At 51.2% G+C, this 18145-nt stretch overlaps 1 protein-coding gene across 5 annotated transcripts in view; it reads right to left on the reverse strand.

Annotated features, from left to right (window-relative positions):
* Nucleotides 1–18145, reverse strand: part of LOC123593244 (inositol-pentakisphosphate 2-kinase) — a 129768-nt gene that overhangs the window by 12899 nt on the left and 98724 nt on the right. For 2 of the 5 annotated variants that reach the window (XM_045468844.1, XM_045468848.1), the window contains 5 exons: nt 14246–14304; nt 13794–13866; nt 6581–6860; nt 5315–5465; nt 4638–4740 (listed from right to left, as the gene is read on the reverse strand). In XM_045468844.1, the coding sequence (XP_045324800.1) occupies nt 4638–4740; nt 5315–5465; nt 6581–6860; nt 13794–13866; nt 14246–14304 (666 nt within the window). Of the gene's footprint in view, nt 1–4637; nt 4741–5314; nt 5466–6580; nt 6861–13793; nt 13867–14244; nt 14305–16008; nt 16083–17176; nt 17234–18145 lie in introns of those variants that run through there. The other 3 variants (XM_045468845.1, XR_006710211.1, XM_045468846.1) reach the window with 3 other exon arrangements.

Genomic DNA, 18145 nt, shown 5'->3' on the forward strand with positions numbered 1-18145 from the left:
CACTAACTACAAAGAAAAGTGCAGGCCCAGGTGGCTTCAAGTGGCTTCAAGTATTCAAGTATTTGAATTCTATCAAATACTTAAAGAATACTTAACATCAATCCTTCTCAAACCCCTCCAAAAAGTAAGAAGCTGGAATTCTTCCCAACTGACTTGACAAGACCAAGTATTACCTGATAACCAAAACCAAAACAGACATCATAAGAAATGCAAATTGCAGACCAGTATCTCTTGTAAATGTGGATACTATTATCCTCAACAATAGCAAATTGAATCTAGCAACATATATGAACGATCATATGCCATGACCTCGTGTGATTTATCCCAGGAATGTGAGGTTGGTTTTAACATCCAAAAACAAATTAATGTAATATGCCTTATCTACAGAATTTTTTTAAAAAAGAAAGAAATAGAAAAACAATGATAATCTCAATTGCTACAGAAAAGATCTTTGATAAACTCCAACATCCTTTCTTGACAAAAACACCCAACAAATTAGGAAAAGAAGGGACGTTCTTCAACCTGATAAAGGATTATCTATGAAAAGCCCACAGCTAACATGTACATAATGATGAAAGACTGGGGGCGCCTGGGTGGCTCAGTCGGTTGAGTGTCCGACTTCGGCTCAGGTCATGATCTCACGGTCCGTGAGTTCGAGCCCCGCGTCAGGCTCTGTAATGACAGCTCAGAGCCTGGAGCCCGTTTCAGATTCTGTCTCCCTCTCTCTCTGCCCCTCCCCTGTTCATGCTCTGTCTCTCTCTGTCTCAAAAATAAATAAAAGTTAAAAAAAAAAATTAAAAAAAAAAAAAAAAAAAGACTGAATGCTATCCCAACAAAACCGGGAACAAATCAGGGATGTCTCTTCTTGCAACATCTGTTTCACATTGTACTAAAAATTCTAGCTAGGGCAGCTATGCAAGGAAAAGACATAAAAGGCATCCAGATCGGAAAGGCGCCTGGGTGGCTCAGTCGTTAAGCATGTGACTTCCGCTCAGGTCGTGATCTCCCCCCATTCGTGAGTTCAAGCCCCATGTCAGGCTCTGTGCTGAGCGCTGGGAGCCTGGAACCTGCTTCAGATTCTGTGCCTCCCTCTCTCTGACCCTCCCCCGTTCATTTTCTCGCTCTCTCTCTCTCTCTCCCTCTCTCCTTCCTTCCCTCGCGCGCTCTCTCTCAAAAATAAACATTAAAAAAATTTTTTTAAGTTAAGTGGGAATGTCAAATGGGAGAGCCAGTCTAGAAAACAGTCTGGCAGATCCCAATAGAATTAAACGTACGTTATCATTTGACCCACCAATTCCACTCCTATGTTATAGCTGAGAAAAATAAAAACATGTCCGCACAACAATTTGTATACAAACATTTATAGCGGCATTATTCGTAAGAGCCAAAAAGTGGAAACAACTCAATGTCCGCCAGTAATGAATGCATAAAATGGAATGTGCCCGTAGGATGGAGTACTTTTCAGCTATAAAAGGCAGATGCTACACTGCAGATGAACCTGGGAAACATGCCAAGTGAAGGAAGCCGGTCCTAAGGGACCAAGGATTGAAGGACTCCGTGTATACGCAGTGACTGCGCTGGGCACATCCGCAGAGACAGAAAGTCTTGGTGGGTGCTTAGAGCTGGGGGGGGGGCGGCGGAGAAGATTTCTTTCTGAGGTGATGAAAATGTTCTAAAATTGACTGGGGTAGGTGCACATGTAGTGGAAACCACGGAGTTACTTTAAACAGGTAAGTTGTATGACATGTAAGTTATATCTCAGTAAACCCATTCTCGAAAAAAAAAGGCAACAAAGGAAAGTTCTAAGTAAGATGTAAGGACGATGGGCAAAGACAGGAGTAAACAGTACTGTAAACTGCGACTTTAGAGAAGAACAAGAAGAACCCCAGACAAGCAGCTGCCTGAAAGGTGGGAGTGAGAAGTGGAGTGAACCCAGTTCCTCGTGTTCTGAGTGTGTGTGGTGGGGCAGGGTGGGTGGGTGAAGTCACGAACACTAGACCGGACAAGTAACCACTTCGAGGATAGGAACAGAATGTGCAACTTCCAAACCAATGGGGTGAAAAACGGAACATAAAAACTGACGTGCAAAGTAAACAGAGGTCAGCGAGCCACGGGCCAGGGGCCGGACCCAGCTCACCACCTGTTTTGTACATGAAGTTTGACTGGAACACAGCGCACTGGTTTGGGCTGATCTATGGCTACCTCTGAACTACATGGCACGTTGAGCACGTGTAAGAGGCCAGAGGCTCTGAGCCGTCTCAAGCATCTGTCCGGCCCTCTCCACAAGCGTGTTGACCCTCCTGTGGAATTCTACACGATACATCAAGGGTGTCTTCGGGCTACAGTTTCCAGACCCTCAAAACAAAGGGAAAAGTCCCTCAGCTCATCAGAGTCGGAGGCTCGGTGAGTTCTTGAAGGAATTTCGTCTGTAGCATCAGAATGACCTCCACTTGCTCCACCACTGGCCTCCACAGCCAGCCCTCTTCAGGTTCGCACCTACCAGAACCTAACTCCCTAAAACAAAACCAGGCAGACCCTCCCATCCCCACAAAGAGACCTCAAGCGACGGTCTGCTAAATGCGTGCTGGCAACCGGTGCGTGTAGCATGGGCAGTCTCCCAAACTGAGACGCAGAAGGGCAGGAACACGGTCACAATTACACAGTCTGCTCACTGCTTGAATCTTTTTCGTTAGATTGTTCTGGAGGTAATTCTAGGTTGACGTGCTGGCGTAGGAAATAACGCAGAGACCTGAGCACCTTTCACCGAGCCTCCCTCAATGATGACACCTTGCAAACCCCACACAGGATGGCATCCAGCAAAGACCGGGACACTGGAACTCTCTGCAGTTTCATTCCAGTGTGTGTGCGTGTAGTGTGGCCACACGTGTTCACCCACCACCGCGCAAGATACACGGAAGACCCGTCACAAGGATGCCTTGACTTGACCTTTATAGCCACACCCACCTTCCTTCCACCTCCCCAAACCACGGCCACCACGCATCTTTGTCATTCCAAGAATGTCAGAGAGGGGCGTCTGGCTGGCTCGGTCGGTAGAGCCCACAACTCTCGATCTCAGGGTTGTGAGTTCAAGTCCCATGTTGAGCATAGCGGTTACTTGAAAATAAAACCTCTAAAAAAGAATGTCATAGAAACAATCCTAGTGTGTAACCTTCTGGGACCAGTTCCGTCACCCCGCATGGCACCCTGGTGATGTGGCCAGGTCACTGGTTGCTTAGCACTGCCAGCGTGTCACCTGCCATAGGTCACCTGCTGGTGGACCCCTGGGTTGTGTCCGGTGCTCAGGGCTTGTGAGAAGAAGCATTCCCTTCTCTGTGACACGCGCCCCGGAGAGAGAGGCCAGGTGGCAGGGTTCATGCAGGTTTAGTTTGTGAGAAGCTTTCATGTTTCCCCACACGGTTTCCTACCCACCCCCGGCACGGTCAAGTGACCGGTTTCTCCGCGGGAACGCCCTGCACCAGCCCGGGGTGACACTGGTTTCAGCCATTCTGGCAGTGGAGTAATGACTGCCTGGGTCTCTCACCACAAAATTATGGTTACACACACACGTTTACATATTTACCTGGCAACAACTCTGAAAAATATAGAAACGTACAAAAAAGAAGTCTTTCGTACAGCTTCTTTGGGAAGAGAAGCAACGCGCCCCCAAGTTGCAGACAACATAGGGCAGACTGTCGCTTTATTCTGGTGCAGAGGCTCCACATTTGGCTGTCTCCCCACCCCGAGCACCTCAGAGAACTCCCCACCGTGGCCCTGCACTCGGGAGGGGCCGCCTCCGTCGTCTTGCTCGACACCATGAGCGCTGCGGGAGAGGGGCAGCCAGAGCCGCGTGGGGCCCCAAGCAGGTGAGCCAAGGCTCCCGGGCAGCTGCCCGCGTGTACCTGGAGGGGGTCACCTGCTCTACACCTCCCTCGCGTCCCTCCCTCGCAACCAGCCGCGTTGGCATTTAGCAAAACCCGTGACAGCCCCGTGAGGCCTATGGGTCCCTCTCAGAATAACGTCTTTAAATGCAGAAAATAAACAGCAGGATGACTCTATCAAATGCCAGAATACTGTTTAAAACAACGTACGACATAGTCCTGCGCCACAAAAGCTCAGGTATCGCGAGGTATCTACGGCAACTACGGTGTGAAACGAGAAGGTCTGGTTTCTCTCGGTGGCCAAGTCGGGGGTCCTGATGACCCGACAGTGGTTGTTGCCACCTTCATAATGAAGGAAATGCAGCATTTCAGCCAGAGGGCACTGAGAGTAAAGACGCTTTCTCCTATGCAGGTTCAGTGAGCCTCAAAGTCCCTCGGCAGGACCAGGCCTCCTCCTGGGGGCGTCCTCCCAGGCTGCCCTTGGCCCGAGTTCTGGGGAGGGATGCCACCCACACACGGCCACAGGGCTGGGGCTGGGTGGCCTGGAGCCAACAGGAAGAACGGAAATCCTCCCTGAAAGCTGAGGTATCACCTTCCCCAGGCCCCCTGGGGGAAACTCGGCCCCCTTTTTTTTTTAGTCCCAGTTTTTCTGCGTTAACCACCAGGGACAGGTAGTGGAAAACCACACGTCTTAGGAAAGCCCCGAGCTAGTGTGAAGAACCTAAGGAGCACACAGCGTTTCCAGAAGGGTCCGCCCACCTTCGTCAGTGCAAAGGCCACTGTCCCGTCGTCCTCGGTGGAAAGATCAAGCAACTTCTGGTAAAACGCTTCATCATAAGGCCCGTCTATTTGCAGTGTTTTTCTGAAGGAGAAAGCACAAAAAACAGGATGGCAAAGCTGCCTGGAAACGGTTTCTGAAACTGCTAACGATCTAACAATCACACATCTGCCTTTAAAGAACACCTAGAAGGCCCACCTCTTCCTGACACTACACATCATTCTGAAGCGTTAGTTTTAAACAGAACGTGCAAGACCAGAACCAGGAAGCCCGGGCTGTCTCCTGCTGTGACAAATGGCATCCAGTCAGAGACACTGGTGAGGGGTGGCGGCTGGGGAGACAGGGGGTCCAGATCCGGGAATGCCGCAGCCCAGCCACAAGCCTGTGGCACCGACCCGGGAGACCCCGCTGGAGGGAGGGCGGCCAGGTGGCAGGAGCGGCCGGGCGGCTGTGGAGCAGCACTGCCCCCTGCAGGCTCCGCCGACTCAGGACAGGACTGCCAGCCAGCCCTGCTCCTGCCACAGGAACCGAACCCCAGGCTGGGCGGGCAGTCCTCCCGCTAGGACGACCCCCTTCCCCCGGCCCCGTCTTCCCCTCAGGAAAGCTCGGGGCCCGCTCAGCCTAGGCAGCACGGGGGTGCCAAGGGCCTGGGCCTCACCTCTCCTCAGGAAACTCCTCCAGGTACCGCTCAACCCGCCGGTACAGGGGGTAGAGGCCTTCGATGTCCAGCAGGTCCAACATCTGCACCTGGAGGGTTTTGTACAGAAGACAGCCCTTCGGTAACCCCGAGCACTCCGGGGCACTGTTTCCTACCAAGAACATCGGGAAAACAAGAGGTTCACCGTCAAGGATGGAACACAGCCCGGGGACGGGCCACACCCTGCCTCACCGAACGGCTGGGGCACGGGGCCGGGCGCCACAGACCAGCAGGGGCCCCGTGTCTCCTGCTTCTCCCTGTCCAGGGCCTCCAAGTCCACACCCCAGCCCAGGTCTCAGTGCAGAGACGGCCCTCAAGCTAGATGAGCCAAGCACAAAATTTAAAGTGACCACACCGTCATCACATCTGCACAACCGTGTCTGCGGGGCCCCGAACCACAGCCCAGGCTGATGGGCGGGTGGCCACACAGGATGGCGGTCAAAGCTGCCACTGATACCCGCAGCAGGGAGTGGTCATCGTGGTCAGTGTGGACGCGACGTCCATCCCACAAGCGAGCGTTCTTGGGTCCCTGCCGTGCAGCAGGTGCTGTGAGGCCTGGGAAGTCGGGGTCCCGGCCCATCTCTCGGCCTTCTAAGGAGCAGCCGTGTCCCAGGAACAGACACCAGGATGGGTCTGAGCCCTTGCGGGGGGAGCTGCAGCCGTGTGCAGTACTGACACCCTGACCTCCCGGCTCCTGGCTGTGGCTCCCACAGGCCGCAGGCCTGACGTGTGGAGCCCACCAGCAGGCGGCAAAGGGACAAACGAGGATCCCGTGAACATTCACAGCAAAAGCCCAAACCACCCATGGGGCGGCCTCAAAGCCGGGACACCCACGGAGTCACAGTTGGGCCCCCCGCCCCACCCGCAAGGGCCTTGAGCTGTGGGACCCTGACCCTCTGAGCCCCGGTTCTCCACCAGCCACAGAAAACCTACCCTTCCAGGGTGGCAACCACGAGACGGGAGACTGTAGGAAAGCCCTTGACAAACCAGAGGACGCACAGACACAGGGGGCGATGTTTTCAGGGAAAACCCTACAGCCCAAACGTGTACCGTTAAAAACCCAGATAAAAGATGAGACGGCGGGGAGGTCTCCCCACGGGGGCTGGGGGGCTTTGGGGGGCCCCGAACGGGGCCCAGGCTGCTCCCACAAGTGCTCCGTGAGGCCAGGCAGGACCCTGGCAGGATGCACCACACGCTCTGCCCGCCCCTACACCCAGCGTGGCCTACCTTGGTGGCGCAGGCTCCTGCCGAAAGGGCTGGCTTCACAGACACGAGGGCCCTGCGGGCCTGGCCCCAGCCTCAGGGCGCCGGCCCGGCCCTTTTCGGAGTCGCTCAGCAGCACCCGTGTGATAACGCGCACCAGCTCCCGGATCACGGCACCCGTGCAGTGGGGCCCGCCAGCCAGGCCGTTGGACGGGAAGAAGAACGGCTTCAGGTGGTGTGCAAGCTCGCTCCAGTCGGCCACGGGGCTGCGGGCATCTTTGCAGCCATAAATCAGCTCACCATTCTTTAGGCGGAGAGAGAGACAGGACGGTGTCAGCTCCACAGGCTGGGGCGAAATACCTCTGTCCCTGCCCACTGAGCAGGTAAAGGGACTTGACCTCCTACCTGTCTCTGTCTGGGTTTCCCAGACCCACCTTCACACACCGTGTCACTGACCAAGAGTCAAACCCCATTAGAACACGAAAAAGAAAACGTTCTCAAAAAGTGAGGACCGGCCTGGCCTGAGACACAAAGCCTCAGGAGAACGTGCACTACACGGGGCCTCAGGCAACCTCAGCCCTAGGCCCAAACTCCCAAAGACCCCAGCCTGTCGCTCGAGAAGCCACGTGATGCCCATGCTACTGGGGGACACACAGACTTCTCAGCCAGTGTGGATGTCAGTCCTGTCCTCTGCAGGGCAGGTGAGGCTGCCAGTGTCATTAGTGTGGAGAGTTTCATCTTCAAGGCCATCCAGCGTTTTAAAACCAAGTCTAGCAAAGAATCCCCCATGGCACCACACTCCCAGGGCTGTGAGCAGGGATGCCCAGCAGGCTGATCCTGTGACCCACGATCCACAGCTAACCCAGGGGAGTGACCGACTCCTTGCCCCTGGTTCCCACATAGGAGAGACGGGGCGGTCAGCAGCCTCCACACGGTCCCCAGCGGCCCCTTGATGCACCCTGCAGCCCCCTCCCCACTGCAAAGGCGAAGTAGCCGCACACCCCCTACAAGACTAAGGTGTAAAAGGCGCCGTGGCTTCCCTCCCTTGCCTCCCCTCAAACCACACAGCCACGCTGAGCAGCCCCTCGAGCCCCCGCGGCCAGAAACCAAGGTGCCATCCTAGAAGCACAGTCTTGGGCCCTGGCCAAGCCATCAGAGGACAAAGCCCCCAGAGGGCCGAGCCATCAGAGGGGACACAGCCCCCAGAGGGCCGAGCCAGAGCCAGCTGTGCTGCTCGATTCCAGGCCCCGGAAACCACGAGAGACGGTATGTGACTGTTACGCAGTGGAGAATACAAAGCAGGGTAGTCACAGCTGTGTCCTCAGGTGGCAGAGGAGAATCAGCCCAGCCCAGGAGGTGTGGACAGGGCATTCCTCCCTCATCAGGCTCGGGGGTTCAGTGGCGCACAGTGCCTCCACTGGTGTCCTGTCACACATTCGAGCTCAGAGGTACGGACATCTGAGTAAGAGGCACACAGCTGAGGCCCCTGCTGGCCATGGGGCCAGGGGAACCCTCGTGAGACAACTGACCCTGGACATGGGCCCTGCTGCAGGAAGAAGGCAAAGGGTACGCAGGAGTCCCCGGGGGGAGTGGACCGCAGTGAAGCGGTAAGCAAAACCAGGCCCTGGGGACTGCAGCCGAGAGGTGGGGGCCCAGGGCTCGGCCCACAGTCTAGGACAAGAGCCACCTCAGCCCCCGCAAAGCTGCCCTTCTCCAGGCCTGTGAGCAGCTGAGTGACTGCTGGACAGTGGAAAGCCTCTTCTCCCCAGTGTCTAAAATCTATCCAAGTACAGCCCCTCAAGGACATCGTGTGACCTTCCCTGGAGCGCCGCTGTCCTGGGCTCCACGACAAAGCTGCATGTCCCCCACGTCTCCCAAGCGTCCAGTGTGGGGGTGGCTACAGCCACAGCCGTGGAGTCGGGCCAACGGGGAGGCGGCTCCCACAGCAGGCAACGGGGCACACCTGAACTTGAGAACCAAAGCCTGACTCACAAGCAGCGATGGCGCTTGCAGTGATGGGCTTCGCTGCTCCTGGTATTATCTTAAAAAGCCATTCTGGGGGCACCTCGGGGGCTCAGTTGGTTAAGCATCCAACTCTTGGTTTTAGCTCGAGTCACGATCTCATGGTTCGTGGGATCAAGCCCCACATCGGGCTCTGTGCTGACAGCCTGGAGCCTGCTTGGGATTCTCTCTCTGTCTCTTTCTATCCATCCCCTGCTTGTGCTCTTTGCCTCAAAATAAATAAGTAAACGTTAAAAAAAAAAAAAAAAAAGCCATTCTGTGTCCCTTCTCTTAATTTCACTCTTTTGGAACTATTATCACAACCTCTGAGTTGTTTCCACTCTGATTTTAGCAAAAGCAAGCCCTCCAGGCCCCGCCCCACAGCAGGGGCCAAGCCACTCCCCTCAGGCCCAGCAGGCAAGCACAGTCAGAAAAGGGTCCACCGGGAAAAATACTAGCCTCACTGAAGGTTCCAGATTGTTCCAAATCAATCCGCAGATGAAGGAGAATTTATCTTTAGGCTTTAAATATGAAATTCCTTCAGTCTTTGTAAGAATTAAAAATAAGAACTGAGGAGGAGTTAAGATGGCAGAGGAGAAGTAGGGGGACCCTGGGCTTTCCAAGTCCCTCAAACACAACCATATTGAGAACAGGTCACTTGGAAAACCCAGGAAAATCCATCTGCAGAATGGCAGAATGACCCCCACGGTTGGAGGAGACAGCTTAGTAGGTGTGAGGTGCGTGGACAGTCCCCTTCCTAGAGTACTTTTGGAACAGGGTATATTGCCTCCCTAAGGGCAAAAGACCCCGCAGGCCCCAGCCAAAGACCTTTCATCAGCAGGAGACAGAGGCACACCCAGAGGGAATATGAGCCTTGATGCTTTTAGCAGTGCTACACCACAAATTCAGCATGTTGTGCGGGCGTGGGTCTTTCTTCGGGGACAAAGGGCTTCAGACACAACACACAGAGGCTCTACCCTGGAGGAGGGGCGAGGATCCACGTGGTGCCAAGTCCTCTAACGTTTCGGGTTTTGAATCCCCGAAGCACACCAAAGAAGAAACACAGGAGAGCTGTGGCGCACGGTGAGCTGACTGCCCAGTTCGCTACTCTGTGACGGCTGCCTGAACGGTGGGGAGTATGAGAATCCGTCTGGGGACGAGAGATTGGGATGGCGCCACTTTCCCTTCAACAACATGGCAGGACTTCAGAGAGCCACGGAGAGGCCCCCAGTGGAGGCGGGACCTGCTCACACCAGACACCGTCCCCTGTCCCCGTCAACTGCTTATCTACTGGGGCAAGACTCTGAGCCAGTACAGTGGGCCTCTCCTCCAGAAGATCAGCACAGCCAGCCCCCTGATGCGCCAAGTGTACTGAAAATCGAGTGCTTTAAAATGACACCTGCAGGGGCGCCTGGGTGGCTCAGTCGGTGAAGCGTCCGACTTCAGCCCAGGTCACGATCTCGCAGACTGTGGGTTCGAGCCCCGCGTCGGGCTGTGTGCTGACAGCTCAGAGCCTGGAGCCTGCTTCAGATTCTGTGTCTCCCTCTTTCTCTGCCCCTCCCCCGTTCGTGCTCTGTCTCTCTCTCCTTCAAAAATAAATAAAAACATTAAAAAAATTTTTTTAATTTAAAATTTTTTTTTTTTTCAACGCTTATTTATTTTTGGGACAGAGAGAGACAGAGCATGAACGGGGGAGGGGCAGAGAGAGAGGGAGACACAGAATCGGAAACAGGCTCCAGGCTCTGAGCCATCAGGCCAGAGCCCGACGCGGGGCTCGAACTCCCGGACCGCGAGATCGTGACCTGGCTGAAGTCGGACGCCTAACCGACTGCGCCACCCAGGCGCCCCAGCTCTAAAAAAATTTTTTTAATTTAAATGATACCTGCAGTTTTTGTTTTTTGTTTTTCCCATTGGAATCAGCCTCATAGTTTCTGGGGTTTGTTTTTGTTTTTTTTTTATCATCTCCTTCTATTTATTTTGTGGATCAGTCTTTTTAATTCTTTTTCTTTCTTTTTTCTTTTTTAATGTTTATTTTTGAGAGAGAGAGACAGACAGACAGAACACAAGCAGGGAGGGGCAGAGAGAAGGAGACACAGAATCCTTAAGTAGGCACCAGGCCTGTGAGCTGTCAGCACAGAACCTGATGTGGGGCTTGAACTCACAAACTGCAAGATCATGACCTGAGCTGAAGTTGGAGCTTAACCGACTGAGCCACCCAGACGTCCCTCCTTTCTTTTTCTTTGGAATCAGCTTTATAGTTTTCTGGTTTTTTACTCCCTTTCCTTTTCTTTTTTGGGGATCAGGGTTTTATTTTTTTCTCCTTTTTTCCTAGCTTACTTCAACAAACGAATCAAAGCACACCTAGTTAAAGGTCCAAACACTCCCCCACAGCAAGCAAGGGGGAGCTCTGCAGAGCACTGACCAGCGGGAAAGAGCAGCCAAAACACAAGAGCACAATGTACACAGCACACACTCCTGAACTGCAAAGCCCTGGACAGTGTATGACCCCTTTAATATAGTGGTACCCTCAGGTGCAGGAAACACCTTTTAAAACACAGCAAGCTTTTAAAACACGCAAAAACAGAAACTTAGCCAAATGAGAAGACGGAGGAATTCTCCCCTAAAGAAAGGTCAAGAAGAAATCACAACCGGGGACTTACTCGAAACGGATATAAGCAACATCACTGAACAAGAATTCAGAACAACAGTCATAAGACTACGAGCTGGGCTTGAAAGAAGCAAAGAAGACATCAGAGAAACTCTTGCTGCAGAAATCAAAGGCCTGAGACCTATTCAGGATGAAATAAACAAATGCCGTAACTGAGATGTAAAACAAACTAGACACATCGACAGTGCGGCTAGAAGAAGCAGGGGAGAGACCAGGTGAAATAGAAAATAAAAATAAAATCATGGAAAATGATGCAGGTGACAAAAGGAAATTACTAAATCACAAGGGGAGAATGAAAGAACTAAGTGATTCAATGAAGTGAAACAATATCCATATCACAGGAGTCCCACAAGAAGAGACAAGAAAAAGGGGCAGAAGGTTTATCTGAATAAATTATACCCGAGAACTTCCCTAATCTGGGGGGTGGAAACAGGCATCCAAGTCCAAGAGGCACAGAGAACTCCCTTCAAAATCAACAGAAATGGTTCAACACCAAGACGTATCATAGTGAAACTGGCAAAACACAAAGATAAAGAAAGAATTCTGAAAGCAGCTAGGGGCAAATGGGCCTTAACCTACAAGGGTAGACACAAAAGGGTAGCAGCAGACCTGTCCACTGAAACTTGGCAGGCCAGAAGGGACTGGCAGGAAATAGTCAATGTGCTGAACAGGAAAAATATGCAGCCAAGAACCCTTTATCCAGCAAGGCTGTCATTAGGAACAGAAGGAGAGATCAAGGCTTTCCCAGACAAACAAAAACTGAAGGAGTTCATGACCACTCCACCAGCCCTGCAGGAAATTTTAAGGGGAACTCTCTCAGTGGAGAAAAAGAAAGAAAGAAAAAAAAAAAAAAGACCAAAGCAGCAAAGGCTACAAACGACCAGAGACTATCACCAGAAACACCAAATCTACAGATAACACGATGGCACTAAATTCGTATTATTTGGCAGGGCCCAAATGTCCATCAACTGATGAATGGATATATACGTACTTACACACAGTGGAATACTATTTGGTGACCAAAAACAACGAAATCTTGCCATTTCCAATGAGGCAGATGGAGCTAGAAAGTGTTATGTTAAGCAAAGTAAGTCAGGCAGAAAATGACAAACATCTTATGATTTTACTCGTGGAATTTAAGGAACATAACAGATGAACATAGGGGAAGGGAAGAAAAAATAAACACAGAGAGGGAAACAAACCATAAGAGACTCTTAAGGGGCGCCTGAGCGGCTCAGCTGGTTAAGCGTCAGACTTCGGCTCAGGTCATGATCTCACAGTTCATGAATTCAAGCCCCACATCAGGCTCTCTGCTGTCAGCTCAGAGCCTGCTTTGGGTCTTCTGTCTCCCTCTGTCTCTCAAAAACAAATAAACGTTACAAAAAGAGAGAAACTCTTGAATATAGAGAGCAAACAGGGTTGCCGGAGGGGAGGTGGGTGGAGGATGGGCCGGGTGGGTGACAGGCACTGAGGAGGGCACTTGTGACGAGCACTGGGTGTCATATGCAAGTGATGAATCCCTGGGATCTGCTGAAACCAACGCTACACTGTATGTTAGCTAACTCGAATTTGAATAAATAAATTTTAAACAAACAAACAAAGAAGAGTTGATTGTGAAATCTGTCCTCTTTTTCTGGATTCAGGAAGGTGGAGGCAGACGGGGTGAACGCAGTTCACTGGGACCACATTTCTGGGCCAGACGGGAGAAAGCTCGTCACACAGGCTCCGCGCCCGCCCAAGCCCGCCGAGGGGCATCCAGTGCACAGAGCAGCACCATCCAGGTGGAGGGGACCCAGAGGGCACGAGGCCGCCCACACACGAGAGCCCTGCTTCTCCACACACATCCAGTGCTCGCGAGCCTGGACCCCTGGACTCTCGCACACACATAACACCAGTGAGGACATCCCCGGGGCTGGGGGCAGGATGAGGAGGAAGGGAGGTGACAAGGAGGACCTGAGGGGACACGTTTCCAACACAGGCCACACTGAGCTCTCCTCCAGATCTGGGCCAGTCCTGCTCCCACCCCCTCCACGGAGGCCCCGACTCCTGCCAGCAGGTGACCCCGGGGCCTCAGGGAGCCCGCAGACGGCCGTGCCTGTGCTGATGGCGAGGGCTCCGTGGGCAGAGACCTTCCCCCACCCAGCCAGGATGCGGGGTGATGAGCCACAGGACTTTGAGAACTCACCGACTGACAAGATCTGGGAATCAGAAGCTCCCTGAATGATCCTCGAGCAAAAGCACAGGTGTGGCCACCCCCTCAGAGATGCACAGAGGTACCCCAGGGACACAGCCCAACGGAGTCAGGGCCATCCTCGTCCAGGAACCAGAGTTGGGCCCAAGGCCGCCCAGTGCTCAAGGAGCTACTGTCTCACACTCCAGGGGTCACAGGATGCCACACCTGTGGAACGAGGCTCGGAAAAAGGACCGCAGGACTTTGCCACGGCAGCCCCAGCCCAGACACCCTCACCCGCAAGGTCACGGAGGCGATGCGCCACGGGTTCGCTCAACCCAGTTTGGACTCCCACTGGCCCCACTGCTCAAGTGCCTGGAAACAGAAGCTACTCTTACCTTAAATATCTTTAAGTTGTTCTGAGCTTCCTGTAACAAGCTCTTCAAAGCAAAGTGCATTCTCTGTTTATTCCTACGACGAGAAGACACTACTGATAGGACTGCAAGCCGCCTGTGGCTCAGGGGCCCTGACTCGGGGCATGGGCCTGGGGGCGGCTGCCAGGAACCTCAGGTTCTGTGGGTCAAGGAGCCACATTCCCCCAGCCTTCCTCAGGGAGGCTCCCCATCACTGCCCCCCGCGCCCACCCCACTCTCTAGCCCTTCCTGGTGGTAACATCTCCCCAGCCACCTCCTCCCAAAGGTCACCCGAGGAGGCAACCCTGACCCCGGACAAGAACCGGGAGCCCTGCCCAGCCCCCCGCCCCCACCACCGCGGAGAACGCCCCCCCTGCCCACCCCACCCCCACCCCCACGGAAGGCGACATAGGGACAAAGGAGAAGTGTTCTCTTACCCTGAGTAGAGATCGAGGGGGCAGTATTTACTTATCTGCTTCCACTTCCCGGTGGCCACCTGTTAAGAAAGCGCCAAGCGGTGTCAGCGACTGACGGGAGAGCTGAGGTGAGCACAAGGGTGCTGAGGGTCACCACCCCCAGGTGCGCACCGGCACTAGTGGGGGCGGGGCCTGGCTCCCACCCCAGGAAACCCCAGCCCTCCATGGGAGCAGGGCAGCTGGCAGCAAGCACCTTTCCAAAACGACAAACCAGTCTCACAAAACGGTCGGGCTCAATCCTGGCCATCGGATGAACTAATCTTTAAACTTGTGATATTCAGGAAGAGGAGGGTATGGCTAACAAGCAACTTCATGTTGTCGGGGAAAAGACAGATCGGCACAACCTTTTGAAAGTCAAGTCGCTGGTTTCCGTCAAATTTTAAATGTGGGTATCCCCAGACTTTGGCAAACCTATGAATGTCGCCAGGTCGGGGACGTTCAGTGCAGCCTAACTGTAACAGCGAGGTCTGGAAACAACTTTGCAGTGCATCCGCTCACACGGGCCAGGACACAGAAAGCCACTTGATACGTGAAGGAATGAGTAAACGACATCCAGCTAACAGAAGAGGTAAAGGTAAAAATCACCACCATTTATTCAAGGAAAAAAGCAATTCAGGTGAGTGGAAGTGATGTTACTTCACCTAAAAAGAAACCAAGAAAAGAAAAAGAAGTGCATCCACAGGTCGTATCCAAATACGCACCGGAAAGGCCTTGAAGGACACACAACAAACAAATCTCCAGGATGAAGAGAAACAGCAGAGCAACTGCATATGCTGAGACCCCATATTTGCCTTATGAAAGTGTACATGTACACATGTGAGTGATGCTAGAAAACATGTGGGGCAAGGCGTCATCTCAGGCCCCCGGGAGAGTACGTACATCTGTGTTGGCAGAAGTGTGGAAGGGTGTGCAAACTAACAACGTGGGTGACCTCTGGGAAATCGGGTGACCTAATTGCTACGGTTCCATACTGTATCAGTTAAATGAACAAAGAAAAAAATAGCTCTTAAAAATGAACGGTGACAAGGAACACCATCTCCCAAAGGGAGTGGCTCACATACCTTCTTTTCCCTAAGAGACTAGAAAGTTACAACAACACAAAGAAAAGATGGGGTGAGTCAGCAAAAATGGTGGTGGTAAAGACCTCTGGAAATTCTCTCCTCCATAAGGGCAATGAGAAAACTGGCAAAAACTGTCAGAATCAAAACTTTCAGAACTCTGAAAATTAACCAAAGGCTTGCAACAATCTAGGGAGCGTTTATTCAAGAAAAATGGCCAAATCTAAGAACACCGAGCTTTGTGGCATTTTCTTTTAAACTTCTTTTTCAATGTTTATTTTTGACAGACAGAGACAGAGTGCGAGTGGGGGAGGAGCAGACAGAGAGGGAGACACAGAATCCAAAGCAGGCTCCAGGCTCTGAGCTGTCAGCACAGAGCCTGACGCGGGGCTCGAACTCACAGACGGTGAGATCATGACCTGAGCTTAAGTCGGCACCTAACCGACTGAGCCACCCAGGCGCCCCAGCTTTGTGGCATTTTTAGTGCTCTGTTCCCAACCCTCTCTCCAGCTCCAAGGAAACCCTCAAAACCAACAACCCCAATCCTGGTGAAAAGGAAGTCTGGCAGCCAGCAGGGGGGCTGAACGGGGCAGGAGTTTCTCCAAAGCCTCATGCTCAAAGAATGGTCATTATATGACCCATCTCGGGGACTCCCGTCTTCATTACCTCAGAGCCGAGCAGGTGCAGAAGGGGCGTCCTCCCAGGGGCATTTGTGAAGCACGGTTTCACTGCACAGCTACCTGAGAGAGTGGTAACAGTCATGGCAAACCATCAGGCTTAGCCTAATGCTAAAATGGAAAAGCCGAATAATGAGATGTACACAGGGCTCTAGAAGGCCATGCGCAGGCTCTAGAAAGACCTTCAAAGGCCCTCGCTTTCTGTTGATCTGAGGCTCTGAGGACCTGAAGGCTGAGTACAGCTGCAACTGCCATGCTGAGTGGTGATGGCGGTCCCTGCGTGCGTGCGGAGCCCCTCGGCAAAGACTGCTTGGTTCCAGGCATTCAAGAAAATCTTAGTGCCGAAAGACCGTCAACCAAGAGCTCTTCATCTATAAAACTATCCTTGGAATGAAGGAGTGATTCAGACACTGCCAGGCAAACAAGAACTGAAAAAAGAAAAATTGTTGTTAGCTAACCTGCCCTACAAGAAATACTAAAGGGAACCCTTCAGGCTGAAATGAAAGGGCACTAAACAGTAACTTGAATCCACGTGAAGAAATAAAGAGCACCAGTAAAGGAACTACACAGGCAGGTAAACAGAGAAGACCATGAATTTGTTCGGAACTTTTTTATCCCATCTCCTTGAAAGAATGTCCGCCACACGGTAGGAGGCAATCGTCAGGAATCTGCAGTAACAAGCACGCTATGTACGAAGACTAACTTGTAAGGGGGAAGCCAACAAAGCCAGGAGGAGCAGAGCCTTCGTGCACCAGTGAGATTAACTGGTATTAACTGAGCTAGACTGTTCAGCTCAAGGTGTTCAAGTAATGAGCGACAAGACAGAAAAGTAACAACAGAACAGAAGACTTGAACCACACTATAAACCAACTAGACCTCACAAACATCTATAGGACACTCTACCCAACGACAGCAGAATACACATTCTCATCAAGCAAACATGGAACATTCTCAGGGAGACATGAAGTCATGCAAATGTTCTCCAGATTTGATGGAATAAAATTAGAAATCAATAGCAAAAAAAAAAAAAAAAAAAAAAAAAAAAAAAATTGAGAAATTCACAAATACAAGAAATCTAAACACATTCCTAATCATCAGTCAAAGAAGAAATCAACAGGAAAACCAGAAAATTGAGATAGAATGAAAATGCAACATACCAAAATTTATGGGAGGCAGAGAGCAGTGCTTACGTGGAAATTTATACTTGTAAACACCTATATGAAAAAGAAGAAAAATCTCAAATCAATAACCTAATTTTCTATGCAAACTAGAAAAATAAGGCCAACCTAAATCCAATGCAGACAGAAGGAAGGAAATAGTAAAGATGAGAGCAAAGACAGATGAAATGGGGAACAGGGAGAAAAATGAAGAAAGTGAACAAAACCAAAAGTTGTTTCTTTGAAAAGATCAACAATTACTATAATCCTTTCGCCGGATCAAGAAAAATGACTACAAACAGAAATAAAAGAAAGGATGTTACTTAACCTTGCAGAAATAAAAAAAGAATTTTAGAAGAATACTATGAACAAATCAGATGAAATGCACAAATTCTTAGAAACACACCACACCAAAATTGAGTCAGGAAGAAAGAGAATCTAAACAGAATACTAAGAGTGGCACTAAATCAGCAACCAAAAATCTTCTGACAAAGGAAAACCCAGAACCAGATGGCTTCACTAGTGAATTCTAACCAAATGATTAAAGAAGAATCAACACCAATACTGAAACTCTTACAAAAAACTAAAGAGTAAAGAGAAGGAAACACTTCCTAACTCATTCTATGAAGCCAGTTATCACCCTACCGAAACCAGACAAAACATCACCAGAAAAGAATACTTCAGGCCAATTATCTCCTAAGAAAAAATCCTCAACAAAAACTAACCTAATTTATTTATTTATTTATTTATTTTTAAACTAACCTAATTTAGCAGCATATTGAAGGAATCACACACCTATAATGAAGTGAGATTTATCCCAGAAATACAAGGACGGTTCAGCATACGCAACCATAAGAGACCACATTAACAGAAAGAATAGCACACTTCCTGGTCTTCTCAGTTGACACAGGGCAAAATCTAACATTCTTTCACGATTCACAAAAAAAAAGGGGGGGCAAAAAAACTCCA

This window comes from Leopardus geoffroyi, chromosome D4 (assembly GCF_018350155.1).
Source record: "Leopardus geoffroyi isolate Oge1 chromosome D4, O.geoffroyi_Oge1_pat1.0, whole genome shotgun sequence".
Taxonomy (NCBI): Eukaryota; Metazoa; Chordata; class Mammalia; order Carnivora; family Felidae; genus Leopardus; species Leopardus geoffroyi.